The sequence below is a fragment of the Vipera ursinii genome, assembly GCF_947247035.1.
Source record: "Vipera ursinii genome assembly, chromosome: 1".
Taxonomy (NCBI): domain Eukaryota; kingdom Metazoa; phylum Chordata; class Lepidosauria; order Squamata; family Viperidae; genus Vipera; species Vipera ursinii.
This window is the reverse complement of record NC_139512.1, coordinates 57,846,570-57,864,346: the sequence shown is the minus strand read 5'-3', so window position 1 is coordinate 57,864,346 and position 17,777 is coordinate 57,846,570. Positions and strand designations below refer to the sequence as shown.

Sequence of the window (17,777 nt, the reverse complement as noted above, 5' to 3'; positions counted from 1 at the left end):
TGTTGTGTGCTTTACTTGAATTTCTGGGGGAAAATATATCTCCAGTGAATCTGTAAGAATTACAACATACACAGGCAGCTGAAGTAATCAAAGAACAGTACTAGATCACAGGCATGCTTAATCAACCAATAAGAATAATAACCTAGTCCTAACACTCTCTTCTGCCTCTCTCGCTTTCTATGTATGTATGTGCACACATGCATACATACACAAAAATACATATATTCATACAGTACATAGGTTCAGAGGTTCTAATGATCAGAAACTACTTTATTAACCTACTTCTGCCTTAGCATTGGCTATCAATCTAAGTAAGCATGGGAGCAAAAACTAAATAAATACCAATATAGTGCCAGAAATGATTAAATATTAGAAAGGAAGAAAGATGTTTTCAGATAACTTTCTGTATGCTTGTGCATTACATTATTCATGGAAATAAAAATGCTATTTTTAAAAACATCATATAGAGCTATTAGTATAAGGAATTGACAGGTTTTCATGGAAAAAACTGTCCATCTGGATGTATATTCCTGAAAAACACAGCAGTTTTCAAATCATTCAGATAGAGGAATTTACTAATCATCGTTGAATATAGAACAAAAGAAGCTAGCTGCCTTACAGTGTGTTTTCCGGATTTGGGGAAAGCTCCAGATCTACAAACTCTCAAGCTGTTCTCTTGAGACCATGATGTTGGAATATCTTTACATAAAATATGAATACTACTATCTAGGCATTATCACTCCTGTTATATATTTAAAAAACAAACAAAAATGTCCTATAGCTCTCAAGCAGCAAAAAACAAATAGTTGAAACTAGACAGAAAACTAATCGATGTTACAGTACATTTAAAATAGAAATTTTTGAAGGCGTTTCTGTATATCCCTATTTTAGTTTAAAATAAGCATAATTTTTGTTTTTAAAAAAACCCTAGCTTGCAACAATTTGTGATTTAGTCTATTGGTTCTTAATACTTGCACAGATCTGCCCATCTGTGATAAAAAAAACCTCACAAAATATTCAGTTCTTATATATTATTTATTGAAATGGAAACTACGAAGTTTATAGGGCAGGGGTGTCAAACTCAATTTCATTGAGGGCCGCATCAGCATTGCAGTTGCCCTCAGGGGGCCTGGTGGATATGGCCTGGGTGGGCGTGGCCTACTGGGTGGGCGTGGCTAGAGTGAGTATGGCCTACTGGGTGGGCATGGCCAGCTCTACATCATTCGTATCAAGGGTGCCTATGGGGGCCTGGGCAGGAGTGGGACAGATCTCAGGGTCTCTGGCAGAAGGAGGGTCTCTGGGCCAGGGCCAAGGCAGTGGGGGCCATTCCCTCACTGTTTCCAGGATGGCTTCATGGGCCGCATGAAACCACTTTGCAGGCCAGATCTGGCCCCCGGGCCTTGTGTTTGACATGTCTGTTATAGGAAGTCAAACTGTTGGCTCCTTTCTCGTTCTCCAGGGCAAAGGGCCTCCAGAAACACTTCCTAGCCCAAAATGAAACTGCCATCAACACCAATTAGAATCTTTTGCTTACTGCAGGCTAACAGCAATAAATTAATAGTGTAAAAACCCATGTGCATATCCATATAACTTTGAGTGTAAACATAATATAGATGAGGACTAATGAAAACTGACTCAGAATTCTATTTTTAAGGAATTGCTTATTGCTAGCAACAGTATAAATTAATGACAACTATTGTTTGTTGTTTCCACATTCTTTTTTATAAAGTATTGTCCTTAATTTTTCTCCTAGGCCTTCTGAATATCAAAGTCCTTGTCTATTAGACTGAAAAACAGGAAAAGAATGCACAATTTCTATTCAGAGAGATGCCATGCAATCTTGTCATTGCCAAAATAGTTCAGTAGCTGTTCCCCCCCATAGGACAGGTTACATTTAGGGGAATTATACAAACGATAAGTAAAAATAGCAGCAATGAAAGGATACACAGGGGAATCCTGCACACTTAAGTCCAGGAAATCTGCAAAGACTAGAAACTATCTACAATACAGCAGGTTTGTCTAGAAATCACAATATAGAAACAAGCACATAGGGTAAGACATTCATCCACCAGTTTAACTGTTTCCAGTTGAATTAATCAACGTGTGGATTTGTGGGAGTAGCAGAATATTGGCATTAACAGAAGCTGCACTGAAGGACAAATAAAAGCGAAATTGCTAATTTTCACATAATGTTGATTAACCTATTATTTATTTCATTTCTCCATTCCCAAATAACTGCCAGTAAAAAGTTTTTCAAAACCAGTAATTACCAGCATGTAATCCAGCACTAGTTTTTCTTGGGAATTTGCCACTAGAAGGATACCAGATGGAGAGAACAAGTAAGCTTGCCTGAACTGAATATCTTTTTCACTGCATTATGATGATGTCACTAAAGAAACAGAGCAATGATTATCTGGAAACAAATGAAAGTTGGAGCTGAAAATGTGAAAATTCATTTTTCTCCTAATCTGGCCAACAAGTCTTGTCATGTTGTATTTTTCATTAATCTTTAACTTGAAGTAGTCATTCTGTTGCTTACAACAGTAAAAAACTAACATTTCAAACTAATAGACTGCTATGGATAACATTTACATACTGCTATATGATCACTCTCTTCTTGAAGCGATATTTTTCCAGTGCTAATAACGTCACTGGTTGACTTTTAAATCTTTTTTACCTACACTTAGATGATTTCCTACACTTAAGGTGATGAAAGAAAATGAATACTCACTAATGCAAACACTTGAAACTTTTAAAACCTTTTCAAATATAACTTCTGGAAAACATGGAAGAATTGTTATACTTAAAATACTACAGTAGTGATTAATATAAAGCATTTATGTCTATTGTTTGGCATTTCAGTTTTCTACATCTACCCATATGCTCTAATAGTTATCAGAATCAAAACATGCTTTTTGTCATTCATTCATAGAATTTAATCTGGATGGCAACCTGGCCTATAATCTATAACCTAGTGATTTCCTGTTCATCTCATCTAACAGGAATAGACCCTACATAAGATCAGTCATTGTCAACTCTACATTGCCATATGTTGTGACCAACTATGCAGTTTGATTTGCCCACCCAAGTTCCCCTTAAAAACAATCATAGAAGAAGCAACTTCAATCATGAGCCAACTTTGTATAAAAAAAATATTCCCATGTTGATAAATAGAAGTAAATGCTTTGGGTCACTAGATTTTTCTTAGGCCTGTATCCCTAACATTTCACATAACAGGTAGAATCTCTTTTTATATCATTAGAGTGAGGCAAGATTCAAACAACTGCCTTGGCCTACAATCTTTCAGCAGGTTATAAATTAAGGAAGCTCTTAATCTGAAGTGCAAGTCTACTTCAAAACATAAAATTTCTAACAGCAAACCAGATTCAGAGGAAAAGCAGACTTCATTGTCAGGGTGAAGAACACACACACACACACACATACAGAGAGAGAGAGAGAGAGAGAGAGAGAGAGAGAGAGAGAGAGATACCAGGTATACAGGTAACAACTTGGATGCCAAGGTTCACTAGACAAGGCAGAAACATAGTTACGTAAAGCAGAACCCAAGAATCCAGAAGTCAATCAACACAGTCTGAGCTGTAACAGAAAACTATTTCAACACTTAACAGTGCTTGAGTAAAGCCTTAAATACACACTCTCTCAGCTTCTGCCAAGCACAGTTGGTGCCTATCAGACCTAATTACAAGGCCTGGCACTTCAAGCCCACATGCTACTTAGAAGCAGTGCTATTCCTGCTACATGCCTCTTCCCACAAATGTGCACTCCTCTTTCTGTCTTTTGCTTATGTCTAAAACCATAAGTGTTCCCATGAGCTAGGCAATCTGAGATTTAATTAAGATTCAAGTTTGTGAATTGGAACTTTTCAGTACCTAGAAATTCTTCCCTCTTTTCCCCCCACGTATAAGCTGTCAGATGTCAGGCACTGTCACCTAATTTTGCAAAATGCTTTGAGTTAGGGATGCATAAAATGATTCAAATTTGAAAAGTGCAAAGTGGATTATTTTAGCCACTTCTATTTGTAGAATGGTCAAAGAACCTATTAACAGCTCAGTGCTTTCTCATCTATAGTGTTGTTATCATGTTGCAATACATGAACACTATCAAATCTTATAGGATCTTCTCTTGAAATCTTAGGGCACAATTGCTCTGAAATATACATATTCACACTTTTGAGGGAATCCCATGGATGCTATCTGAAGAAATTATGAGTGACATGATGCTGGTGGGTGCTACATACCAATCCTTGCTCTTCCAAGATATTTAATGGAAGATGAAACTACCTGATCTCAAGGAAGACAGGTAAAATCTTCTTGTCAGTTCCTCTTCCATCTCTCTTTCACAAATATACATATGTTCACACATACAAAGTAACATAATGTAGCCAGATTAAACATCCTGGTGAATTATGCATCAAAAAGCTAAGGATTAAAACAAGAAAGCAGCAGAAAATTTGTATTCTAAAAATATTCTCTAATGTATCATCTGAACACTAGCTGGAAGATGGAATTTCTCATTTCATCAACTGAATTTTTGAAGGAATCTGGATCATGTTGATACATGTAAAACAGGGTAATCAATCACAGAAACATAATGGCCACTTTGGCTTTTGCTGGCCAACCCCACCCACAGAGACACCCCCTCCTTGGAGCCTTTCTATGTTCTGTCTTACTTGTTACCAGAAAAAAGAAACAGAGAGATATAGAAAAAAGAAAAGCTACGCAATTCCTTAGTGGTACTAGAAAGTGTCTATTTGAAAAATCATACAGCTAATAGCACTGAATGAAAATGATAGAAAAAGTGATGCAAAGGTTTTTATCAATGTAAGTGTCATTGATACACTGCACACATACATACATTGCCTCAATAAACAGAACTGGACAACTCGCCATGGCCAAGTTGTTGTGGCCAATTCATCATGTCCAACTCGCCATGAGACAACTCGACACGAGACAACGTGCCACTGGACAATTTAATAATTCAATTTAATTTAAATAAAAAATCATTTTAATTTTTGTCATTCACATTTCATTCTATCCCTCCTTTTGCATCCTTTCTTTAATGATTCTATTCCAGCATTTCTTTGATATTAGAACACTTGTCCCTCAGCAAGTTGTCCCACGGCGAGTTGGCCGCAGTGAATTGTCATAGACCCTTTATAAATGTGCCAGCTCCATGGCTATTAGTGACTCTCTTTTACATATGTATAGCAACTCTGATTGTAAATACAAAATTCCCTGACTCTTCTAAGAACTTCCAGATTCATTTGGTGACCTGTCCCAGATGTATATCCTACAGCAAAAATCCACTAAAAAGTTCAGACTTCACCTTTATCTTCAGTAAAAACCATATCCTTTTCCTCACACTCACTTGTATGTATAATAAAGAATTTTACATTGTGAGTATATAATAATGGGCATCACAGTCAGGGTAGGCAGAGCAAATGGCTCCATATGGCTCCAATAAAAGTGCCAAATGCACCCTGCTGTCAGCACTCAAATTCTCAAGCACTGGGGAACTTAAAATAGAATCAGTAGCCTGTCATTAAATATCCAAATGCAAAAACAGTGGAGTGCACCAGGAAGCCAACTAGTAACACCTTGTCCACATGAACAACCAAAGTGTAGGTGTGTAATCACAAACTCACATCTCCTGTGGCTTACACATGATGTACATATACATCCCCCAAAAGTTTTCCTTTTCTTCTAATTTGTATCTGTTTTCTGTTCATTACCAACAACTTACGCACTAAGGTTAAAGGGTATACCCTCCTTGATTAAATGCAGAAGAAAGAAGTGACATACAGCTATGGATAATTGCCTCACCGTGTGTGTTTTGGTTCATCAAATTCACGAAGGAGGAAGAAAGCCTGCAGAGCAAGTTAGGTAAAGACTCTAGTTGGGATGCAGCCAGCTAGCACTCACTCTCTCTTCCTCTCCCCACTCCTCTTTCCCACACAACAACTCCAATATAAAGGGAAAAATCTCATTGTTTTTTAGTCAAACTTCACAAGACTTCCTACTTAGTCATCCTTTTTCCTGAAAAGGCAGAAAAGACTGTTGCCTCTGGAGCTGAGAAAAAAAATAGCTTATTTCCTTTATTAAAGCATACTTGAAAGTTTTAGACTTTACTTCTTATCTAACCAGACACCAAAGTTATTTTCTTTATGGTAATTCAACAAATTTGACTTGGTTACCTAATCTGAAACATCAGAGGAGACAACACATAGAAGGATAATTTAACATTATCCTCTGCCAGCTTTCCAGAAGTATTATTAAAGTTGTTGTTGTTGTTGTTGTTGTTGTTGTTGTTATTATTATTATTATTATTATTATTTTAAAAATGTAAAAATTTCAGCAATATCCAAATTTTTCTGTAGGTTCTAGTGAAGCTAAACAAAATATTGCTATAGTAGATTTTTGCTTCTTAATGTACTTCTAAACAAAATAATAACATGAACTTCACCTTGTATAGCTGTATAGCTAATGACTAATGAAATCCCACTTTTGTCTGCAAACTGGGAAGACACTCCACCTCCAGGCATAAACAGAGTTTCCCTTTGATTAATTCTACATAGCAGAAATTATTAGAAGACATATTTTAAATGCAGTTATAATAAATATAATAGCACTTAGCACTTAGACTTATATACCACTTCATAGTGCTTTTACAGTCCTCTGTAAGTGATTTACAGGGTCAGCATATTACCCCCAACAATCTGAGTCCTCATTTTACTGACCTCAGAAGGATGGAAAGCTGAATCAACTTTGAGCCAATCAGGATTGAACTCCTGGCAGTGGGCAGAGTCAGACTGCAATACTGCATTCTAACCACTGCGCCACCACAGCTCTAGTTCTATAAGAAAGCTCTAGCTCAATTTAGCTTTCAACTATTTATATGCTATTTAAATTAACTAGCTGTTTCAGTTTCATGGGCAGGAATGGGAGGCAATGGCCTGGATTTTGGTGGGAAGGATTACATGTTCCTAAAGTTTGAAAATAATTAATGGAGTTGTTTATTTTATACTCTCTTCAGTATCCATTCTTCTTTAAATAAAATGTTGGGCTTACTTAATATAGCTTCTAAATAAGAGGTGTATGAAGAAATCCATGTTTCTTTCATATAAAAGCTACGAATCATTTCTTATCATGTGTGGAAATGGTTAATACTTAATAACAAAATCATAGGAACTCAAAACATATAGTTTGATGCTTTTTGCTTTACAAGTGTTGACTCTGTCTGAATACAGGAAGAGAGGAATTGCAGAACAATTTCACAAGGCATACGTCTGGTACCCTTTCTTTAAGGGGCACAATGCAGTACCTTTTTTTTTCTCTCAAAAAAACAAACACTGCCAGGGAAGTTATGTTGGAATGAATGCTGTAAAGAAATGTATTCTAGATTTTTATAATCAGTCATTCAATGTAAATGAGTAAAAATAAAAAGCAGATAGCAGTTTGCTCACAAACTAAGGAAGTTTCAGTGACCTTTTTATTGATATGGTGTAGGATCTTGCAGTTGAAGTTTTAGTCCTGTTTTGGCAGGAGGAATATAGCCAAAGATATTCCTTCCTGTATTTCAGCTAAAGAGATATACAGTATTTGATTCATTACATAATCGCATCACCAGAAATATATAGCCTCTCCAACTTCTTATGCTTCACCTGATTTTCCTCCAATATTTTTTTTCCTAGATCAGAAAACACGAAGGATATAAACAGAATTGGGGAAGATATATAATAGCACAAAAATCAACATTCTTCACCTTTTGAAATAATAAACAATTTTAAAAACCCGGAAAAAAGGTAAAGCATTCTGATATTAAGATCCAAAACCAAAGATACTTCCTCATGGAAAGAAAACTTCCAAGAAATTGGAAGTCGGATTGGAAGTCAGTACACAAGATCATCCAATAAAATCAGACCTAAGTACATTTCTTATACTTACTCTTTAACCATAAAGTCCAAATAGATACTTCTATATTGTGAAGGATTTAAGCTACTAAAACTAATAAAATGTGTTTATATCATATTTGGATGTAGTTGAAAAGCTTGCTATGGGTTAATCCTAACACACTGAAAATGGGATATGGTGTTTTAAAATTTCAGTCCTAACACTTTTGATTATATTCTGTTATATTTTATTTTTTAAAAAACTGTCAGAAAAGGTTAAGTTTGTAACCATTGTCTATAATGTGGTTTTAAGTGAAAGCAAATATAATGGCAACAGCTCCAGCAAATATTGTGGAAGGACACAGGTTTAATGAACAGGCTTCTTACAATCTTGCAGGCATAAAACCTATGTAATAATAGATATAAATAGATTTAAATAGAGGAAAGATCAAATTCAAAATGCTATCCTTGGAAACATGTTATAACAGTGCTATAGAATCCACATTTTCTTCCTATAATATTCTAAAAAAAATTGAAGTATTAGATTTAATCAAAATTGCTCTAAGCCCATTGAGAACGTAAAACGTTTTATCTAAATAATCTATACAAATGTATTTATTTTATATAATTTATAATGCTGCCCATCTCATACAAGTGACTCTCGGTGACTTACAAAGATTGAATATAGAAAAATCCCAAAATATAATACCTGGCAACTAAGGACAAATAATAACACCACTCACCCAAAAACACATCAGCCACAACAGAGTTCATCTACCTCCTAGCCCTAATGCCTAGGAAAACAGCCCCAACATGCTTTGTTGTGGGGCTGGGACCATCTGAATCTCCAGAGGGCTGCTGTTCCACAGGGGAGGCAGTGCAATTGAGAAGGCATAGCTCCAACGCTCATCAAAATGTCATTGTTTGATAGAAAGGATCCGGATTTGCACAAGGCCCATCATCCCGCATCATTACCACTATTACCACAAGACAAAAATCCCTGATATCTTCTCCCCCAGAAAATATAATCACCTTAATGGACCACCAATGTATAAAAGGGAACGATTGCACCTAGGCTGGGGTGACTTATTTTTCTTTTTTAGACTAAGAACATAAAACTTCCTACCCTATGTCACTTTCCTACCATGCAAGCTGCGGTGAAAAAAATAAAGGTTGAAGGACAATTGATCCCATCACTCCATCTACACTCTAAGATGCATTTAATTGGATCTGATTCCGATTTTATTGCAAACCTTCCCCATCAATAATAAGTCAATAATGTGGAAAGAATATGAGAGAAACATATATTTTCATCTCAAAGATTTGGGCTGCAAAAATCTGAACCATCACTGGATAGTTGCAAAGAGTTAGTGGTTTCTGCATCTCTTTGACTGATTTTTTTTTTTACAGAAAGCACTAACTGCAACAATAGATCAGTGATCAGGTTCTCCTTTCAAAGTTTATTATGTAAAGAGGTCACCTGGAAATTCCCCCAGCTGAAATTTAGCACCAATGCTTTTAAATTTAAAAGGTTCCTATCCACTCTGACATCATATTTTTGTCCTGAACAAAAAAGCCCTGACATACTTATCCCAATCATTTGCACCAAATTCGGTTTGTTACCAAACATAAACCTTTCCTTAAGCACCTAAAAGTTCACTGAGGACAATACAGGTGTTAGAAAATAAGACCTTGTTATTTCAGATATGTGCACCTGTCATTTTTCCTTCAGTGCCTAAGAAGTCTTAGCCTCTGCTACGGTATTTCCTTTAACAAGAAGTTAAAAGTATCTGTAATGTAGTTACGGAAGTCCCCAGTATAAAAGGGTAAAATCCAAAAGTATTTGTGGCTCCCGTTATCAGGTTCTTGGCTGCAACAGTTTGAGACCTCTGTCCTTATGCTCACAAGATTTGATATTTTTGCGGCATGTAATTGATTTCTAATAGTTTTTGTGAACCCTTCATTATGTCCTAATATGAAGTGCTTTGGTACCTTACAGATTTCCACATTATAGTTTAACTGCCAACTTTTTCTTATTTCCAACTACTAACATCTTTCTGGTACTGCAATTTTATATGTTACCAATGCTTCAAATCACAACATTTTACCACTAGGAAAAATAAATAAAAACAAAATTATTAGCAGTACACATCACTCTTTCCTCACTATATCCCACCTGAATCATGCAATGCTATATCCGTTTTATTGTTTTCTAGGAAATAATGTATTTGTTTGCTGTAATAAAACTTTTAAAACAATTATCCATCTTTGTTCATAAACAAAAGGATTAGATCTATGCAAACTATAATCACCATGAAACAGCAGCAGCAGCAACAATACAATTCTCCTCCCCAACTACTTAGTATGGTGCAGTGATTAGTCAGTGTGTTGAGTTTTAATGTGGGAAACCCCTGCTTGAATAGTCACTCAACCATGAAGGATGCTTGATGATGTCAAAAAGCTACAATGCATCACAGAATTGCTACTGTACAATGAGGGCAGATCATCGCTCTTGTGAACTTCCACAGTCTATTCACTCTCTAATAAAGCAAATAAAAATTGGGTATATTGCAGCTTAATGCATAATCAATACAAAACCAAAATGATAATAACAAAACCACAATCAATTAAGATGTTAGTAAAAAGAATAACTAAGAATAAAGGACTCTATGGAGGCCTTGGTGTTCTCTGAGCTTGGCTGTTTGCTTGCAGACATTTCATTATGTAACTAGGTAACATCATTCAGTGCTGATGATGTTACCTAGTCAGGTAATGAAATGTCTACAAGCAAACAACCAAGCTCAGAGAGCACCAAGGCCTCCATAGTTCAACCCTGAGCTGCATATATTGTTTTCTATGGTATTGACATTACAGAAATCTTTCACAGGCTACATCTGCCTTCTGATTTTGTCAACATTCCTTCTTAAACAGGTAGAACAGACACATATTAGGCAAACCTTTTCTGACCCTCAGTTGCAAACCCAAGGTTACTTGATTAGGAAAGTAGATTAGGGTACTCAATTACAAAATATAGTTTATTTCTTTGCAAATCCCTTTACACCCCCATAAGAAGCATTAAAAGATTTCCTTCCAGACACCATCTTTATACCTTAAGCCTTAATTTCTCATTCAGACGAAATCATTATCTTCTCACACACAAACAAACAAAAGAGGGAGAGCAAAAAAAAAAACATTCAGTAAACAGGAAGTTGAATCTCATGGGAAACAAATGGTAGCTGGCTATGGATAAATAGAAATCTAATCAACTGTCATCAGGGGCTACTTTCTAAATCCATTTTATGCATCTGTGAAAATTGGCTGTTTCTTGAAAAGCCCATTCTATAACAAGCCAGTTCGTCTATAAAGTAGTACAAAGTAGTTCTTCATATCTTAAAAGGCTTTCTGTGAAACCACCAGCTGTTTGGAACTAACATTACCACTTTCAAAGAGGAAGGTGCAATATGTCCCCAAATAATAGCCCCTGCAATTTTACCACCTTCCAAACTAGGATGGAAACTCCTGGAAACCACATGGGGTAGATAGTGCTCTTGGGTGAAAATGGCACAAATAATATCATGTCAGCAATTCTGGGGTATGAATTACCCTATTTTCCTCAGCCACGTGCATTCATTCATTCCCATGTTCACCAAATCAATACATGTATTGATGTACCAAAGAAGGGGGAAATGTAATAGCACTCTCAAAGTGAAGGAATGGGGCTAAAGCAGATGATAGGGAAAGCGTGAGAAAGGGAGTCAAAATAACTTTTAAAATTTGGTATAATGGTTGACAGTTCCATAGATGAGCAAACAAGGCTGCTGCAAAATGCACATTCATCCATAAAAATACAGTACTGTATATCTTTTCAACGGAATAGGCATAGGGTTCGAGGCTGCACTTTTATTCACACGTGGTGCTCCCCAAGTTTGTTACCTCTGTTGCGGGAGATGTCTGGATGTTCTGAGAGCTCCTGACATATCCAAAGATTACTACTTTGGGGAAACAATCCAGGATTTGACTCAGCAGAGTTTAGCTGTTAGGGTTGCATTGCAAGATGCCACTTTTGTATCCTCTGCATACTTTTGGGAAATATTTTTTTTTTAAATCGGATTTATGGAATCCTCACATTTCAGCCCAGGAGTCTTCTTTCCTGGACTGGCTGCCGGATTCCATCTGTTAAGGTCAGAGCCGGCATTCCACATATCCCAGCTCTTACCGGCTTGCAGGCATCAGATTACTCGCCTGAGCGCAGGCTGCCAAGCGTGCCGGCTTGTTTTGCTTTCTGGCTTGCAAAGTGGAAACTTTTATTTCCCAGCGGGCATAATGCAGGGCCGAGGGATTATTTTGACAGCTGCCAGTGCGCCCCTATCTCTCGGTTTCTTTCCAGCCCCTCCTACTAAACTCATTCCTGGACACAGGAGAAAGCCCCGCGGGTGGAGACGGACGAGGGAGGAAGAGAGGGAGAGAGAGAGAGGGAGAGGGAGGGAGGGAGAGAGAGAGAGAGAGAGAGAGAGAGAGAGAGAGAGAGAGAGAGAGAGAGAGAGAGAGAGAGAGAGAGAGAGAAGGAGAAGTAAACTTTTTTTTTCCCCGCGCGTGGCAATCAAACTCTGCCAAGAGTCAACAAGTAAATACAACTAACCACTAAGGAAAGCATAACGTGAGGAAAGCCAGGGGATTCGGTTGGAAAGACAAAGAAAAGACGCATCCCAACTTCATGACATTGTATTCTAGTCCGAGGACGTTGCAGTCCAAAGGAATTCGCTTTTATTAACTCAAATGAATCCCGGGCCGGGATTTAAACCTTCCTGAAGCGGTGGCCTCCGCCCCGCGCCCCGCTATCTTGGGAGACTTTGCCCAAACGAAGCGAGCAAGCGGGGACCGCGGGAGCCGGGATGGCAGAAGAGGCGGCGGTGGTTACCTAGCTGGGAAGGCCAGATGCTCTCTCTCTCTACGGTACAATCGGAGTCTGACGTCGCCCGCTCCCAAAAACCCAGCCGGGGAGGGAGGCGCCTTACCTTTTGATCGACGATGGAACAAGCCATTTCCCGGACGTGGGTCAGGCTGAACTCCCCCGAGGAGTCTTGCAGCAAGAGCACCGGCTCCCGGCTGAGGCCGATCTGAAGGTGGAAGGAGATGCCGCCGCCGCCGCCGCCGCCGCCGCTGGGCTGCGAAGGACTGGGCGGCCGGATGACCGGCGGAGCACTCATCGACAACTTCCCGCAGCAAAGAAAGATGTGAGAGAGAGAGAGAACGCGGCTTAGTCGGGAGGAGTTTGCCAGAAGCAGTGGCCGCCGATAAAGCGGGGCTTTTGCAAACTTCCTGGAAGCCGCTCGGCTGGCAACGTGGAGGCGACGGCGGCAAAGGACGCCGAACGGACCTCGGCTACCCTTGGGAGAGGAAGGCGAGCCTCCAGGGGGGAGCGCCTCTGTCGCCGCCGCCGCGTCTCCCAGCGCTCACTGGAGAGGGAGGAGGAGGCGGTAGCGGCGGCCACTGGGCGGTCAAGCGCGCTTTGCGAGAGAAAGAGGAAGGGCGGGAAAGCAAGCGTAGGCGCCGGAGTCACCACCCGGCGGCCTTGAGTAGCAACAGCAGCTCTGAGGCGCCTAAGTGGCGGGGCAGTGACCCAAAGCCAAAGAGGCGGACCTCCCCTTCAGGTAGCCCAAACAAGTCCCTCTGACACGCTTTTCCCCTTGGCGCTCACTCCTCTTGTTTTTCCCGCCCCGCTCGCTCCGCGGGGCGCTGAGTTGACTTCCAAGCTCGCCCCGACGCTTTAAGGTAGCGTCGACCTGCTTTGTCCCCGACAAGCGCTCCTGGACGCGACCTTGGCCTAACTGTGGGTCAGGGCTGGCTGCTCTGGCCTGTATCCTGGTGAGACTCTAGTAGTGCGCTGAACAACTGACCAGTAGGTGAAGTTTAGTCCAACTCTGGCTAGAGAAAAAGAGTCACCTGGGTACTTCTGCTAATTTCATAGCTAGGAAAGTACAGGAGCCTGATTTGGAAAAGCAAGTTGGCAACCCTTTCTTCCCATCCTAACTTTGTTTTAAACTCCCTCTGCCCTGCCCTGTATGCCCTAGCTCTTTGCTAGCCACCTATCACAGCCTTTCTGTTTTCAGAAAACTCCCAACTTAGCTTTGGTTTTTCAGTAATTGCGTCTTTCCCATCCAGGTGCTTTCCGAAGGGGAAGGGAACTACAACTTCCATCTTCCCCAACCTGCATGGCACATTTGCTGAGGATGACAGGCTACCAAGTTGAAAAGGGTTGATCCCGAGAGAGAATGTTACATCCTCCAAGTTCCCTTTGATTCAAGTCAGTACCTTCAACGCTGCCTTCATCCCGGCTGCTAATGGTTCTTCCACAGTTGATGCTCTTGTATTAGTGAAAGGTAACAACAGCTCTGCTAGCAGAGAGAGCCAGAGAAAATTCTGAAACCTCCTGCTTTGTGGCTGCTTCTGAGCTGGGTTACAATTTTCATGTAAGCAGGAGCTTAAACCTGTCAGCTAATTCCTTCGAGTTGTCTCCCATCCAGCAGAACAGCAGCGAGTGGTGCCATTACCCCCACCAAGAGGCAGTCACATGCAGAGAGGAAAAAGAGTGTGCTGTCACTACAGAGTTGAGGCTCTAGGGACTGTCCCTTATTTCAGCTGCTGCTGCCGCCGCTCCACCTCCCCCTTCATTTGTGACAGAAGAAGAACATAGCAAGAATCCCACCCACCACCTGTCATTTTTCTGTTTACCAAACATGAAGTGAGGGAAACATCCTATCTAGTGATTGTCATTTTCGGAGCAGAAGCCCTTCATCTACCAAGGAGGAGGAGTTTGTCTTTCCATCATGGGAACAAATGCAAGCCTACTTCTGCGTGTATTCCTGTCTTTCAAACAATAAAGGGAGGATAAAACACTCATTTGTTTAGCACGCTTGCATCCCATGCTTTCTCTAAAGATTGCTGGAAAGCCTCTTAGGAATATGTCTGGGGGAAAAGATTAGGCAATCATGTGAACTAAACAGGCTTTCAAATTTATTTTACCCTGGTCCAAGAAACTATCTGGTCTAGCCCACACTTGGTGCTTGCATTCCAAGTTGTCAGGTAGTAGGCTATCTAAGCTGTGCTGATAGTTATTTGTGAGAAGTATTTTAAGAGAAAGTAGAAAAAAACAGGATATGCTTCATCCCTCCAAATTGTTTCTGCAAATATTAGATTAAAAATGCGGTTTTCTTTTTAGAATACCAAAATATTTTTATAGACTTAAACATCTGGAGAAGTTGCATACACTTTGGTGGGAAGTTTGTAACTGCAGACACATTTAATGTTTGCAATGCTTTTCAGTGTATTGTATTTTGTTTTGTATGTATATTGTAATGTTTTAGAGTACTTTTATTTTCTTTTTCCCTGAGGCAAAAAGGATATCTGCATACATTTAGAGACAGTTCTAAAAAAAAAGTAGCAAGAGTTCCTGCTGAAATACAACCCAATAATTATAAAGGCAGGACCAAGACATTCAGACGTAAGATGTAGCATACATTTTCAGACAGGACATGAGTTGTTGCTATACTCAGCCTGAGACAAGAAAATGCAGCCTCCATCCTTTAAAAAAGTAAAGGTAAAGGTTCCCCCGCACATGCGTGCTAGTCGTTTCCAACTCTAGGGGCTCATCTCCGTTTCATAGCTGAAGAGCCTGCGTTTGTCTGAGGACGTCTCCGTGGTCATGTGGTCGGCATGATTAGACGCCAAAGGTGCACAGAACGCTGTTACCTTCCCACCGTAGTGGTCCCTACTTTTCTACTTGCATTTTTGACAAATACTTAACACATATCTCCCTTGCCTCTCAGCTAGCAAAGCGAGAAAGAGCCTGTGGCCTAGAGGTTAAAACAACTGTCTAATGTGTGCAATCGGCCCAGGTTCGAATCTCAGAAGGGTATGGCTGACTGGTGAGAACAAATGATTTTGAAATGGCCATATCAGTCTCCCTTTAATTCTTCATTAGCAATCCAAACAATTTACATACATATATATCTTTGGTCATTCGGGTTTTTCCCCACCTTCAATTCTACGTGGGAAAAAACCCGAATGACCAAAGATCCACATACAAACACCCGCGAAAACCTCAGAAAACATATATATATATATATATATTCCAGGAAGCAGCAAGAAGAACACTCCAGCCTGAAGATGACGGATGAGATTTCGTCGAAACGTCGCCACAACTTTCTGAAGATGAAAGGAACACGGGAAGAAACCCGAGACTCTAGATCTACACATACAGACACCCGCGAGAATCTACGAAAACACACACACACACACACACACACACACACACACACACATATATATATATATATATATATATATATATATATATATATATATATAAAAATTATATATACCGGTGTATGTATGTGTGTGTGTATATATATATATATATATATATATATATATATATATATATATATATATATATATATATATATATATATTATATATATATATATATAAATTATATATACCGGTATATATAATTTATATATATATATATATATATATATATATATTAGACAAAAGGTTGAGAAGTACATAAAGATACATCTGTTTTGCACAATTTATTCATAGGATCTTCATAGAATCATAGAATCACAAAGCTGGATCATAGTTTAGGGTTATCTATTCTAACCACCTGTTCTGTGCAGGATCCACTAAAGCATCTGTGACCAAGGACTTTCCCTCCAGTTCTGTCTGAAGAACTCTTGAGCATGAATAGGCAGAAACATCCAGTCCATATATGGCAACTCTTATCGTCCTCCTTATCTTATATAGGCTTCTCAGGAAGCAAGTCATGTTTTCTTTCAAAAATGAAATTTAGAGTAGACTAAGTATCTTTTCCTGTTCTATCAAGGAGGCTTCGCACCAAGTGCTAGACCAAAAATATTGGTTGGGTTAGATCCCAGTATTTATAGTTGTGCTAATCATGCCACTTAGGAAACTAGCTATCTGATTTGATAGATAGTGCTCTCTATCAAAAGATTATTGCCTTCAGAACATCATCATTTAGGATCTAATTTGAAACAATTCTGGTGTCAGGCAAATGACTTTATACCAGACTGCATAAAATGTAAACACTTTTCCATTCCAAATCAACCATGGGTGGTTGATTTCTTTTGATCATTATCTGTAGTATTTAATCACCAATGGATTACTTCAGACATCTTTAGGTGACTTACAGAATGAAAATACACCAAATTAGTGTCAGAACAGTTTGAAGTCATCACTTTTCAATTCTGAGAATTGTTCTTTCCCCCCCCCCATGCCTATGCAAAATAATAAGACTTTCATTTGCATTCTCTAAATACCAAATGACAGATGATAAAAAGGATAGTCTAGTATGCATGTCTAAATTTCAGGTTTATAAGTTGCTGTCAGTTTACTTCTGTTAAGCAATTTCCCGGTAAAATTGACATGACTTATGGCTGAGTAATGTTTCCCCAAATGAGAGGATATGGCCACACAGCTTAGGATATATTGTGTTATATTGTACTTACAATATGTTGTCATCAGTTTAGCTGAATTTAGGAAATTTTATAGTCCTTATTATTTTTCCACTGCCTCCATTCATCTCCAGTTCTCATAGAGTGAACAGTCTGGTGATTTTGAATGGCAACCCCTTGAAGCCCCAATCAGTATGAACTATCTCCAAAAGATCACATCAAGTATGGTATTTAAAACTGGGATTAAATCGTTTGGGATTCAGATAAAAGAAAAGCTACCAGAAGACAACTGAACTTATTGTCCCATTCTTTGAAAAGAACTAGAAATGTGGTTGTTCTAAACACTTTCACATTGTCCTAGTACTTTTTCTTCAGGAAAGAGCCAATCTTCA

The 17,777-nt window shown here is 39.0% G+C and overlaps 1 protein-coding gene across 2 annotated transcripts in view; it reads right to left on the bottom strand.

Annotated features, from left to right (window-relative positions):
- Positions 1-13,344, bottom strand: part of PRKD1 (protein kinase D1) — a 113,122-nt gene extending 99,778 nt beyond the window's left edge. For both annotated transcript variants that reach the window (XM_083348618.1, XM_083348619.1), the window contains exon 1: positions 12,925-13,344. In XM_083348618.1, coding sequence (XP_083204744.1) covers positions 12,925-13,116 — 192 coding nt within the window. In that variant the 5' untranslated portion in view covers positions 13,117-13,344. The remainder of the gene's footprint in view (positions 1-12,924) is intronic.
- Between the last annotated feature and the right edge of the window lie 4,433 nt (positions 13,345-17,777).